The sequence below is a fragment of the Babylonia areolata genome, chromosome 9 (genome assembly GCF_041734735.1).
Source record: "Babylonia areolata isolate BAREFJ2019XMU chromosome 9, ASM4173473v1, whole genome shotgun sequence".
Taxonomy (NCBI): domain Eukaryota; kingdom Metazoa; phylum Mollusca; class Gastropoda; order Neogastropoda; family Buccinidae; genus Babylonia; species Babylonia areolata.
Window position 1 is genome coordinate 37,391,409 of NC_134884.1, and position 15,000 is coordinate 37,406,408.

General features: G+C 43.2%; 1 protein-coding gene across 2 annotated transcripts in view; it reads right to left on the reverse strand.

The window, feature by feature from the left end:
* Positions 1 to 271: 271 nt before the first annotated feature.
* Positions 272 to 15,000, reverse strand: part of LOC143285427 (uncharacterized) — a 17,314-nt gene continuing 2,585 nt past the window's right edge. Inside the window, exons 2-10 of one of the 2 annotated variants that reach the window (XM_076592690.1) lie at positions 14,951 to 15,000; positions 13,475 to 13,637; positions 11,639 to 11,751; positions 10,977 to 11,165; positions 9,765 to 10,011; positions 8,459 to 8,970; positions 4,856 to 5,060; positions 2,600 to 2,939; positions 272 to 982 (exon numbers count right to left, since the gene is read on the reverse strand). The exon at positions 14,951 to 15,000 is cut by the window's right edge and continues 246 nt beyond it. In XM_076592690.1, the coding sequence (XP_076448805.1) occupies positions 588 to 982; positions 2,600 to 2,939; positions 4,856 to 5,060; positions 8,459 to 8,970; positions 9,765 to 10,011; positions 10,977 to 11,165; positions 11,639 to 11,751; positions 13,475 to 13,637; positions 14,951 to 15,000 (2,214 nt within the window). In that variant the 3' untranslated portion in view covers positions 272 to 587. The remainder of the gene's footprint in view (positions 983 to 2,599; positions 2,940 to 4,855; positions 5,061 to 8,458; positions 8,971 to 9,764; positions 10,012 to 10,976; positions 11,166 to 11,638; positions 11,752 to 13,474; positions 13,638 to 14,950) is intronic. The other variant, XM_076592689.1, reaches the window with a different exon arrangement.

The window sequence follows — 15,000 nt, forward strand, 5'->3', positions numbered from 1 at the left end:
GTCTGATATCTTCTTTTTCTTTCCGTCGCCAACCAATATTTTGTTGTTGTTGTTTTTTTTTCTCCTCTCCTCCATCCCACCCCCACCCCCACCCCCACTCGCCACCACCAGTCACATTATCCCTACCCCCCTCCCCGTCCTCTCCTCTGCTCCCGAACCTCATCCTTCCCCACCCCCACCACCACCCCCACCACCCGCATCAATCAGCTTTTTCTTCTTCGTCTCCTTCTCCATTTTTTTTTTTTTATTTTTTTATTACTTTTTTTTTCCTTCTTTCTCCTTTCTTCCAAAACCAGTCAACATTTCTTCTTCTTCTTCTTCTTCTCCTTTCTTCCCTAACCAATCCACACTTTTTTTCTTTTCTTTCTTTTTTCTTTTCTTTTTCTTTCTTTCTTCTTTCTTCCCCATCCAGTCAACATTTCTTCTTCTTCTTCTTCTTTCTTCCCTAACCAATCCACACCTTTTTCTTTTTTTTTCTTTTCTTTTTTTTCCCCCTTTCTATTTCATCATCATCTTCTTTCTCCACCACCACCACCACGAACTAAACCCACAGCACAAGGAGAGAGAGAGAAAAAAAATCTTTTGCATTACTTGCCCCTGCCGAACTTAAACCTATTGAGCAAACGACCATAGTACCCTCCAGACCCGAAAGACACAGCGGTGGGCGTTTGGTCCACGGCGACGGGATCACGAGGTCTGGTGAAACCGCCAGCGCCAAAACCACCACCACCACCACCACGAGAACTACTGTGTGGTGATGACGGGCAAGGTCCCCGCACGCATATGCCCTTGACCTCGTCGAAGTACATGCCGGAAGGGCAGTAGCGGGGCCAGTAGAAGCCGTAGATGCAGACGGCGTAGCGGCCGCAGTTGCCGTCGCAGGCGTGCGCCTCCATGTAGGTGTCGCACTGGCGGGGACTGCTGCTTCGAGGGTCCGTGAAGCACTTCTGGTTGATGACGCACTCCGAGGACAGGCGGCATTCTGCGTGGGAGAGTGGGGGGAGAGTTGGGAGTGGGGGTTGGAGGAGGACGGGTAGGAGAGTGAAGACGAGTGTTAATTGTGATTGCTTTAATTAAACTTTTTTTTTGTTCCACAAAGAAACAATATAGTATAAGCGCTTGAACAACAACAACAACAACAACAAGAAGAACAAAAGCATGGGAAGGGCTTCAAGCATGGCTTATCTATTAAACCCGTTGTGATTGTGTTGTTATTGCTGCTGCGCTTCTCCTACTGCTGATGCAGCTGCTTTGGTATACAACTAGTTGCTTGCAGCGCCGCAGCATTTTTTTTCTCTCTCTCTCTTATAGGGTGGACGTGAACGTGTCGTTTGTGCACACAGATACACGGGCACACAGACACACACACACACACACACACACACACACACACAAACACCTCCCCCACCCCCTCAAACCCCCCACAGACATCCCCCTCCCTGGAACCCCCCGCCGCCCCCACCCCCACCCCCAACACACACACACACACACACACAAACATACACACACAAGATCCACGATATACATGGTAATAACATACCGCATAATCCCCGACTATAACCACTAAGCCCCTACTTTGCCTCCCCTACCCTACCTACCTACCCTACCCTACCCTACCCTACCCTACGCCACCCTGTCTTACCCATTCCCACCCAGCCAACAACCCCTTACGCCCCCCCCCCCCCACCCCCAAACCCCACCCCACCCCCCCCAAAAAAAAACAAAAAAACAAAAACAAACAAACAATAAAAACCCAATCGAAATAACATATCCAAACACAACCTTACTGTACTCTACCCTATCCTACTCGTACCCCAACCCTTACTATCCCCCCTCCCCCCGAACCCTTCCACCCCCCACGCCCCCCCCACCTCACCCCCACCCCCCACCCCCCCACCCCACCCCCACACACACACGCACATACACACACACCACCCTACAATAATCCGCTAGTAATCCCCACCCTACCGCTCTGAGAACTCAGAGACAACAGAGTTTCTGATCCTCCGACTTTTGCCATGTATACTCAGTCCCAATAAGGATCGAGCGATTTTTTGTGACAATGCTTTCTATTGCTTTCCAAGTTTATTTCTCAGCAAACATAACTGTGCCCTTAAACTCCACCTGTTCCCAAAGTAGCCCCCACCACACACACACCCCACCCCTGTCTCCCTGCCTGTCTCTTTCTGGTATACACTTTCACCAGCTTTCTATTTACATATATCTAGTATCTATAAGTTTTTTTGGTTTTTTTAAAATTTCTGTTAATGACAGTTTTGAATGCGTGAAATGACTGGTTTGTAAGTGCATTGATGAAGAATATGATGATGATGATGATGATCAATATGATGATGATGACGACACCATTAACATCGTCATCATCATCATCCTTCTTGTTATCATTCTTATTCTTGATGTCATCATCATCATATTGATCAACATCATCATCATCATTATACTTCTTCTTCTTCTTCTTACTATTATTATCATCACCATCATCATCATCATCATCATCATCCTTCTTGTTATTATTCTTGTTCTTATCATCATCATCATCATCCTTAAAAACAACAACAACAACAACAAACTGTCCACTCACGGTTGGAGTTGCTGGGGCGGTGCACCACAGGGGAGGTCCGGGGTGCCTGGGGCCCCGTGATGGGATTGGCAGCCCTCTCCACCCAGGGCAGGTGGTCCCGGTAGTCGCAGTAGAAGGTCAGGAAGAAGTCCTCCGTGGTGAACGACGGGCAGTCCGAGTTGGACGCGTAGTCGTACACGTCCAGCGTAGCCCTGGCGTAGGTCTGGCCGTACTGACGTGGGTACTGGGACGTCACCTCCACCACGCCCGAGCAGGCCTCGTAGCGGGCCGGGTTGGAGCCTGGGATCCGGCAGGCCGTGTGGCAGATGCGTCCGCACTGGTCGTGAGCCCTGAGGATCACCTGGCGGGGAAAGAGGGGAAAGAGAGTGTGTAACAGCTGGTGTTGGTGTTCGGTGGTGGTAGTGGTGGTGGTGATGGCGGTGGTGGTAGTGGTGGTGGTGGTGGTGATGGTATTTGTATTTCTTTTTATCACAACATATTTCTCTGTGTGAAATTCGGGCTGCTCTCCCCAGGGAGAGCGCGTCGCTATACTACAGCGCCACCCATTTTTTTTTTTTTTTTTTTTTTTGTATTTTTTCCTGCGTGCAGTTTTATTTGTTTTTCCTATCGAAGCGGATTTTTCTACAGAATTTTGCCAGGAACAACCCTTTTGTTGCCGTGGGTTCTTTTACGTGCGCTAAATGCATGCTGCACACGGGACCTCGGTTTATCGTCTCATCCGAATGACTAGCGTCCAGACCACCACTAAAAGTCTAGTGGAGGGTGAGAAAATATCGGCGGCTTAACCATGATTCGAACCAGCGCGCTCAGATTCTCTCGCTTCCTAGGCGGACGCGTTACCGCTAGGCCATCGCTCCGGTGGTGATCGTGGTGGTGGTGGCGATAGTGGTAGTGGTGATGGTGGTGGTGGTGTGGTGGTGATGGTGGTAGTGGTGATGGTGGTAGTGGTGGTGGTGATGGCGGTGGTGGTAGTGATGGTGGTGATGATGGTGATGGTGGTGGTGGTGGTGGTGATAGTGGTAGGTGGTGATGGTGGTAGTGGTGGTGGTGGTGATGGTGGTGATCGTGGTGGTGGTGATGATAGTGGTGGTGGTGGTGGTGGTAGAGGTGGTGGTGGTGGTGGTGATGGTGGTAGTGGTGGTGGTGATGGTGGTGGTGGTGGTGGTATAGGTGGTATTGGTGGTGGTGGTGGTATTGGTGGTGGTGGTGATGGTGGTGGTGGTGGTTGTGGTGATGGTGGTGGTGGTGGTGTTATTGTTGTTGTTTTTACGGATGTTGTTGTTTTATAATAGCTGTGGATTGCAATTTCGTTCTTAACCCAACAATGCATTACCATAATTATAAACATATTAATGATCCTAAAGCGAAAGAAATAGTACAGAACATGGTAGAAAGATTAGATTTGAATGTCATTTGGGGGGAATTAAAACAAGACTGCGGCTTTCGTTACACATCGAGAAGAAACTAATCCTTTCCAACAGGCTAGATTAGATTTCTTCGTGTTTTTGGTGGGTTTTTTGTTGGGTTTTTTTTTTTCGGACACTGTAGCATCATTGATAGTTGATACGGATACAGAATAGATCATTCAGTCATTTCGGTGAAACCGAAAATCAGCGAGAATGTAAAACGCGATACCTTCCCAATCTCTCGGCCAAGAAGACCGCTTTAGGATAGACCGCGTTAAGAAGATCCCCAAAGCCAACTTGCCACCAAGGCTGCAGTACGAAGAGCCAGTGCAATCTTGTCTCCTGGTTTGAGAGTCGGTCTTTCTCAAAAGACCAAGCTGTAAACGAGTCCCCATTGCAGTGGAGAAATCATTGATCATACAACTCTCATCTTTTGCTGTTGGTCAAACTGTTAGCTTACGTAAATCTCCAATATAAGCCCTTGAAGCGGTGACTAGTTTTTATTGTACGTTTTTTTTTTTTAACCCTGGACTTGAAGTAAGTGGTAACATGGCGATATCCCTGAGAACACTATAATTTGATTTGATTTCATCTGATATAAGCCGACCTTCGAGAATAAAAAATCACGTTTACACCAACAAAGAATGAAAAGAAGGAAATAAAAGAAAGAAAAACTTTTGGAAAAGAAAGAAAGAAAGAATGAAAGAAAAAATAAAGAAAAGAAAAAAAAGAACGAAAAAAGACAAAAATAAAGAAGAAAAGAAAAACACGAAGAAAGAGAAACCAAGAAAGGCAGAAAAGAAAGACATAAACAAAGAAAGAAACTGAGAAAAGAAAGAAAAGAACGGACCTCCGTGACTCCCTTGGGGCCGGGGTCCTTGACAGCGACGTAGGTGACCCCGATGGAGGTGGCCAGGCGCTGGTCGATGATGGCCGACTCCTTGTAGCTGCCGTCGTAGTTGACGCCCATGGAGGTGACGAAGATCCGCCCCACGCCGTCCTTATTCTCACACTGCTCGTAGGCCCTGGGCTGGGTGGTCTGCTTCTTGATGTACCTGCCAGGGATGTAGGAATTCGTTTGTTGTTGTTTTGATGATTGTTTTGATGTTATCATCATTGTTATCTTATTTATTTATTTATTTATCTATTTATTATTATTTATTATTATTAGTAGTAGTACTACCTTTTTTTTCCTTTTTTTTTGTGTGTAAGCTTATCTATTATTTATTCACCTTTTTTTTACATCATAATTATTATTTATTTATTTGTGTAAGCTTATCTATTATTTATTTACCTTTTTTTTCTTTTTTTTCCCCCAAGGCCTGACTAAGCGCGTTGGGTTACGCTGCTGGTCAGGCATCTGCTTGGCAGATGTGGTGTAGCGTATATGGATTTGTCCGAACGCAGTGACGCCTCCTTGAGCTACTGAAACTGAAACTGAAACTGTTGTTGTTTTCTGTCTTTGAAATTGTGTCATCACGATGTCTTTCTTGCTAACTATCGGAATTTGCTTTTGTTGTTGTTGTTGTTTTTGAATTATGATCATGACGTCCTTCTTGCTAACAATCGGTATTTGTTTTTGTTTTTTCTGTCTTTGATATTGTCATCATGTCGTCCTTCTTGCTAATAATCGGTATTTGCTTTTTTTTTCTGTCTTTGATATTGTCATCGTGTCCTTCTTGCTAATGATTACAAACAATCAAACAAACAAACAAACAAAAATCCCATGGTGGACATGTCACTCTCCCAAACAACTCAGATTCCCAACCAGATAGATAATATTCTTCTGAAGAACCGGAACAGGTCTGGCATTAACAGGGGAAAAAAACACACCCTTTCACCGCCAGTGAGTTTAGAGTGCAAAATTCCCTTGTGCTATAAACACAGAAAATATGGTGTCTAAGAATAACTGGGGATTCCTCCTGTGATGTGTAGAAAATGTGGCCTATCCTTCCACCGAACATAAAGAGCAGAAGGTTCATGGATGACAGACCTATGATCTGGTCACCCTTCAGTGACATGGGTCCTCCCTCTAAATGCCAGTTTGGCAGTGAAAGGGTTAAAGATTAAAAAAAAAAAAAAAATAAAGTATTTTTTTTTTAAATGACACTTCCAAGAACTGGCTTTAGCAGTGATCACCACTTTGCCATGGGGAACTTTAATGTGCGGTTGAGGATTTAACAACAATAGAGGGAAAAAACGACCATCTCAAGTTCCATTTCGACAAACTGACGGGTCTTGAAACATTGAACCATTGCATGCAGGCATGGGAGGAAAATTCGTCCCACTTATACTGCGTGAAAAATACATTGAAGCCCTCGCAAACAGCTCAAACCTGTGGTGTAAGAATTGGTTTAAGTTTCTGTGCTTTGATCACAAACTTCAGATCGAAACAGGTGTAAAGAAAATACGGAACTGAAGGGCATGAACGGTTTCACAAAGAATGCGCCACGGGTGTTATTGGTGAAAGATATTTACAATTTTTGAATGTTCAAAACCAGTGAAACACACACACACACACACACACACACACACACACACACACACACACACACACACACACAATCTCTCTGTCTCTCTGTCTCTGTCTCTCTCTCTCAGACACACACACACACACACACACACACACACACACACACACACACACACACACACAATCTCTCTCTCTCCCTCTATCTCACACACACACACACACACACACACACACACACGATATCATTAGTGTTACGGAATCAAGAGACAAGCAAATTGCAAAAATACCTACTTTTTCACCAGTCCCTGAATGGGAGCAGTGTAAAGCTACCTTTGACATGGATTATACAGATTTATCCAAGAACCAGTCACCATTTTTGTTAAAACCTGAAGTGCTCTCCCATATAGAAAATCAATATTCTAATTATCTAAAAATATACACAGACGGATCTGTTCTAGAAGATGGTAATTCAGGAGCGGCTTTTGTAATTCCTTCATTTAGATTAGAAAAATTATACTATATTGGTAGACAATATTCCATTTTCACAGCTGAACTTATAGCCATACTTATGGCCTTAAATTATATTTCAGACATTCCGAAAACTGTCAGTGAAATTCTATTATGTGTAGACTCGAAGTCAGTATTAAAAGCTATAGAATCTCCAAATTCAAAGAAGCGAATAGAGATGACAATGGAAATAAAACATATTATTCACCAACTGACAAAACAGGGCATTAAATTAACTTTCTGTTGGGTACCTTCGCACTGTGGAATATCTTCAAATGAGTGGGTAGACCAAGCAGCTAGAAGAGCAGCACGTAATTTCGAAGGCGCAATACAACTTGACATCCAGTTAGATCTACATGAATACATTAGTTGTATAGAAAATGTCTCTAGAAATCGATTTAAGAAATTACTTATAGATTCAAATAATCAATATTACCAATGTTGTGTAAACACAAAGAATGCAGCTAATCCCAAACATTTTCTAAATTTGACACCAGCAGCACATTCAAGACAAATTACAAGTCTAATGTACAGAATTCGTTTAAATGCCTTTCGTACAAAATTTTCTAAAAATATAAAATGTATATGCGGTAAGCAAATAACTGTAAGTCATCTACTCATTCATTGTCCGAGCATAAGACCGTTAATTCCTAAAGATGTAGTTGATGACTTTTCTTCCAATATTTCATTAGCCACTGAAAAGATTTTGAATGATTATTCATTGCTTAGAATGTTTTCGGAAATTTTAAACTCCAGTCCAGTTGGTATCCTCCTTTGATGTGTTATAATTAATGTTGTTATTTATATTTACATTGTTATAGGTTAATACTTGTTGATATGCATATACATATTCTCCTTCCCATGACACCTCATTCAATACACACCACAATCTCTTTAGACCTTTTTCTTATAATATACTTTTCCTCTGTTACATAACATGAATTTTTTTTTTTTTTTTTTTTTTTTTTTTTAACACTAATATTCACATGCATTCCCTTTCCTTTATCCACTTCTTTACTCCTTTCCGTCTAAAAACACTTATAGTGAATAGACGTTAAACTGAAGATAAAACACACACACACACACACAATCTCTCTCTCTCCCTCTATCTCACACACACACACACACACACACACACACACACACACACACACACACACAATCTCTCTCTCCCTCTCTCTCTCTCTCTCTCTCTCTCTCTCTCACACACTCTCTCTCTCTCACACAATTCTCTCTCTCTCTCATCCCCTGCAGCCCCATGCCCCACCTACATCCCAACCCACCTACCCACACACAGACAAAAAGAGTGTAACCACATAGCAGTCGCAACAACAAGAACGAGGATGATAAAAAAAGAAGATAAAATAAATAAATGACTAATGAGAAGAAGAAGAAGAAGAAGAAGAAGAAGAAGAAGAAGAAGAAGCACACCACCAACACCACCACCAACACCAACAACAACCTATTCCTTACACGTTAGTGGCGCTGTAACCCGAAGGCTCGTAGATGTCGTTGCCCTTGGAGATCTTCCCGTTGCTGACGGGGTACGACTGGTAGTCGTGGAACTCTGGAGGCCTCTGCGCCACGATCTTCACGGGCATCCACACCCACTGGTTCACGTCGCACACCCCGTCGACGCAGAAGCTGTTCTGGCACGCCTGGGGCTTCGGCGACGGGCAGGGCTGAGGAGGAGGAGGAGGAGGAGGGTTGGGGCCGGGCACGGGCACGGGCACCGGAGGTTGCCTGGGGTCGATGGGCACGCAGCGAGCCACGGTGACGTTGCACCAGAGGTACTTGGAGCCGCAGTCGGGGTTCCTCCTGGAGCACTCCGGGGAGGGCTGGTACTCGTAGCTCTCACGCAGGGTGTCCAGGTAGCCCTCGGCCTGGGTCAGGTTGCCGAAGCCCATCGGAGCGTTCGGGAGGTGGTAGTCGCTGATCTCGCCGCCTGTCGGGTACCTCTCCGGGTCCAGGCCGTTGTTCCTCATCTGCCGCAGTTCGGGAAGGAAAGAAAAGATAATAATAATGATGATGATAATAATAATAATTATTATTATTATATAAAAAGAATAAATAAATTAATTGATTGATTGATTAATCAATTAATCAATCAATTATAAGAAGAATAATCATGATAACAATAAGAATAATTGTGATTATGATTATGATTAAAATGATAAGAACAATGCCTGGTTAAAAACCCTAGTCAGCTAATCACATTTACTTGGGTATTTGGATACATTTCGAACAGCAACAACAACAACAACAACGATGATGATGACATCGACGAGAAGAAGAAGACTATGTAATTCTTCCTGGTTTCGACTCTCAGCTGCCATTTATAGAGTCCTTAAGGGTGTGGGTTCGAATCCCGCTCTCGCCCTTTCTCCCAAGTTTGACTGGAAAATCAAACTGAGCGTCTAGTCATTCGGATGATGAGACGATAAACCAAGGTCTCGTGTGCAGCACGCACTTGGCGCACTGATAAAGAACCCAATGCAACCATAGTGTTGTCCTGAGTGTTGAAGAAATCCATACTGATAGGTACACAAATATATATATATATATATATACATATGCATGCACTCAAGGCCTGACTAAGCGCGTAGGGTTATGCTGCTGGTCAGGCATCTGCCTAGCAGATGTGGTTTAGCGTATATAGATTTGTCCGAAAGCAGTTACGCCTCCTTGAGAAACTGAAACCATAACGAGAAGAAGTATCTTCAATCACACGTACGTAATTCCTCCTCCTCTTCCTCCTCCTCCTCCTCCTACTCCTCACCTTGTTTCTGAACATGTCCCAGATGTAGTCGACGAAGGCGTGGTGCAGAAAGAAGATGATATCGAAGGCGGCGGTGTCCAGTCTCTCCATGGCACCCCCCACGAAAACGTGGGCCCCCCCGTGCTGAATCTCCAGGCTGTACTGAGGGTCCTCAGAAGGACTCAGAATCTCCTCGTAGGTGTTGCGGGACATGATGGCTTCGATGCCCTCCCTCGTGAACGGCTGGCCGTCTCGGTTCACGGAGCGCCTGTAGCCGCCACCACCACCACACGTGATTGGTGGCGTTATTTATTTATTTATCTATTTATCTATCTATATATATATATCTATATCTATTTATCTATTCAACAGCAACAGTTTACAACAGCAATAACAACAACGACAATAATAATAAGAACAAGAACAAGGAGAAGACGAATTAATAGTAACAACAACAACAACAACAACAACAACAATAATAATAATAATAATAATGAGATGAACAAAAACAAGAAGAAGACGAATTCACAGTATTGATAATGATAATAATAACAATAATGATAACAATGATAATAATAACAACAACCATAATGATAATACTGATAACAACAACAACAACAATAACATGATAATAATAATAATAATGATTTTATAGTAGTAGTAGGAGGAGGAGGAACAGTAGTAGTAGTAGTAATAGTAGTAGTAGTAGTCCCCTAAAAAGCAGAAATCTCAATGTAGTAGTAGTAGCAGTAGTAGTAGTAGCTCAAAGCACGTTAATGATGTTCAGATGACATAATCAAAAGATACGGCTTATAATTAAGCAACAGCACACCACACTACCCCACACCACACCATACCACACAACACACCACACCACAACACAGCACAACACAACACACCACACTACACCACACACCACACCTCATCACACCACACCACACCACCACACACACACCACACCATACCACACAACACACCACACCACAACACAGCACAACACAACACACACACCACACTACACCACACCACAACACACCACACCTCATCACACCACACCAACCACATCACACCACACAACACACCACACCACACCACACCATACCACACACCACACCACAACACACCACACCACAACACACCACAACACAACACACCACACTACACCACACCACACCACACCACACCACACCACACCACATCACACCACACCACACAACACAACACATTACTCACGTGAGCGTCATGCCCTCGGGAGTCCTCCAATTGGCGAAGGCCCCGTGAACCACCTCGCCGTCCCAGCTGCCAAAGAAGTCCCCGGACCAGACATAGGAGTCTGAGGGGTTGGGCAGGGCAGAATCCATGCTGGAGTCCCAGTAAGGGAGGCACACGCTGGGGTCCACATCCTGAAGGGCCGCTTCGAACCTGGGGAGTAATGACAATGACAACAGCAATCATGATGATGATGATGATATTGATAGTAATGATGATGATGATGATGATGACAAGAAGAAGAAGAATAGTGATGATAATGATCATGATGAACAACACCTACAACAAAAACACCACCACCAACACCAACAACAAAAACACCACCACCACCAACATCACCACCAACACCAACAACAGCAATGACAAAAGCACCATTACCAACACCAACAATATCAACACCACCAGCAACGCTCCACCACCACCACCAACAACAACAACAACAACAACAACGACAAAAACATCACCACCAACAACAATAGCGACAACAACACCACCAACAACAAAAAACACCAACACCAACACCAGCAACAACTCCACCAACAACAACTCCACCACCACCACCACCCAAAACAACAACAACAACAACAACAACAACAACAAAGACAACACCACCACTACCAACTCACAGCATGAGGTAGACGGAGTGCCAGCCAGGGAAGCCATAACCGCCGTGGGCCACAAAGGTGGCTACCCCGGTGTGGAACAGTGCCAGGGCATCGTACTTGTTGGGCTCCACCGTCTGGGGAGATATAATAGACGAAAGACGATGATGATGATGATGATAATAATAATAATAATAATAATAATAATAATAATAATAATAATAATAATAATAATAAAGACGATGATGATGATGATAATAATAATAATAATAATAATAATGGTGGCTACCCCGGTGTGGAACAGTGTCAGGGCATCGTACTTGTTGGGCTCCACCGTCTGGGGAGATATAGCAATAATAAGAATAGTAATAATAATAATGATAATAATAAAGACGATAATAATGATAATAATAATAATAAAGACGACGACGATGATGATGATAATAATAATAATAATAATAATAATAATAATGGTGGCTACCCCGGTGTGGAACAGTGCCAGGGCATCGTACTTGTTGGGCTCCACCGTCTGGGGAGATATAGCAATAATAAGAAGAATAATAATAATAGTAATAATAATAATGATAATAATAAAGACGATAATAATGATAATAATAATAATAAAGACGACGACGACGATGATGATGATGATGATGATGATGATAATAATAATAATAATAATAATAATAATAATGGTGGCTACACCAGGGTGGAACAGTGTCAGCGTACTTGTTGTGCTCTACCGTCTGGGGAGATATAGCAATAATAATGATGATAAGAAGAAGAAGAAGGAGGAGGAGGAGGAGAGGAGGAAGAAAAAGAAGAAGAAGAAGAAGAAGAACAACAACAACAACAAAAAGAAGGGGGAGAAGGAGAAGACGAATAATAATGATGAGATTCTCCTTCATCATCATCACCGTCATCAACGTGTTATTCATCAGTGAATAAGGAAGTTAATGGGTAAATAAATGGATGGATGGATGGATGGATGGAAATGTCAAAGTGAACATTCAAAAGACACAACCAACACAACACAACCACAACCACAACCACAACTACAACCGCAATACAACCTCAACACAACCACAACAACACAACCACAACTGACTACAACAACACAACCACGACAACACAACTACAACAACCATAACCGCAACAACAACAAAAACACACAGACGCCACCACACGCTCCTGACAAGGAAGAAAAACAACAACAAAACAACCAAAAACAAAAACAAACAAGAGAGGCAAGGCCTTCAAGGCTCACGTGTGATAAATTAAGTCCCCTAGCATTAATTACAGAGTAATTTCCCTTTTTTACTATCTGCACCAAAACGTTTGCAAAATAAATAAAAATTCCATGCTTAGCAAAAGAAGTTCCTGTTTGAACAAAAAATGATAATAATGACTCCTCTTGTTGTTGTGTCAGAATAAGAGGTCAAAGTGCCAAGTTTAGAGAATACAAAAAATATAAATATAACAGTAAATGCAGTTTGCATATAATTAGGCTTCTTTTTTATTTTTTGTGCCCATCCCAGAGGTGCAATATTGTTTTAAACAAGATGACTGGAAAGAACTGAATTTTTCCTATTTTTATGCCAAATTTGGTGTCAACTGACGAAGTATTTGCAGAGAAAATGTCAATGTTAAAGTTTACCACGGACACACAGACACAGACACACACACACACACACACACACACACACACACACACACACACAGACAACCGAACACCGGGTTAAAACATACTCACTTTGTTTACACAAGTGAGTCAAAAACAACAATAAAACAACCAAAAACAAAACAAAACAAAACAAAAAATACAACAAAAAACAAAACAAAACAAAACAAAAAACCCACAGTGTCTCTCTTGAGCGTGTTGACAGCCTCGTGGAAGCGGCGCCGTTCCTCATCTGTGAGCATACGGTACTCCTTCCTGATGCATCGGGCGGCTTGCCGCTTGCCCCGGAACCCGCCAGCCTTGGTGTATGGCTCCACTTTCTTGTACAGCTCGCGGTAGTATCTATCAAGAGGGTAAACAATCACTTAAAAAAACCACTTCAGTGCCAGAGGGGGTGGGGGTGAGGGCGGGGGGGACGGGGGGGTGGGGAACAGTAGAACGTGGTGTTTCAGGTCATAAAACATTATCCAAAACGATAAGCCTAAAACAGAAAAATTATGGTCTGGAAATATATCACTCGAGATAAACTGTGTCAATTTTCAGCCTTCCAAGAGCTATTTCCCCTGTTTCTGATGACGTCATTAGTGACGTCGCAATGCACGTACGTTATACGTTTATGCAGTCAGGGGTTTCAAAAGGGTTAATTGATAAAGGTCCCACATAGTCTTTTATACGGCCAACGGGGGAGTCAAGGGGGTAAAAATCAGTGAATTAAAAGGGTTAATCAACAAAGGCACCATTCACAGCCTTTTTACGGTCAACGCGGGGAGTCAATAGGGTAAAAATCACAAAAAAAGGAGAAAAAAAAAGGTTCATTAATAGAGGTCCCACTTAGCCTTTTTCTACGGCCATCAGGGCAGTGGATTCATAATTTACTGTGTAGGATTTTGTGTGTGTGTGTGTGTGTGCTGTCTTTGAAATTGTCATCAAGCCGTCCTTCTTGCTAACAATCTAAAACATTATAATAAAATTTTTTTAAAAAACAACAAAACATACACACATATATATACGGTCATCGTGGCAGTGAATTCATATCCACCGTGTCTCAGAGCTCGGCATAGGAACTTGGCGGGGTCCCAGTCCTCTCCCTAATTCGTTTTTTTTACCTCTCCCCAAATCGAAGTTGAAGTCAGGTCAGTACCCGTAGTTCACACCTGGGCGGGTGAAGTGAGGACAATCAGAAAAGAAAGTGCCTTTCCCAAGGACACTGCAACACCATGGCGATACACGGCCTCGAACTCTAACCACTAAGTGGAACACTGGATCACAGAAGTCCAACGTGGCTTCGGATTGTGACGCGGGACCTCTTTTTTTTATTTTTTAAAAATTTTTATATATTTTTTTTTATATAGAGTGATGGTGGTCTAGTGGTAACGCGGCGTCCGTCAAAGCAGCAAGAAGATCTGAGAATTTGAGTGTGCAGGTTCGAATCCCAGAGTCGCCAGAATTTCTCTCCCCCTCTCCATCTCCCATTCCCTCCACACCCCCTTCGACTAGACCTTGAGAACTTATACATACGAACAATTGCAAAACGCCTTTAATAATTTCCTTCTGTAAAGGAAGAAAGTTATCCGCTGACGCAACATCTTTAGTTGGTTCCTGAATGCTGGTAGAAAAACACAAAATGAAGAAAGAAAAAAAGCTCAGATACTCACGCGTATTGCGGAGGCTTGAGAGGAGTGGGGGAGCCCTTGACATAGGCCCT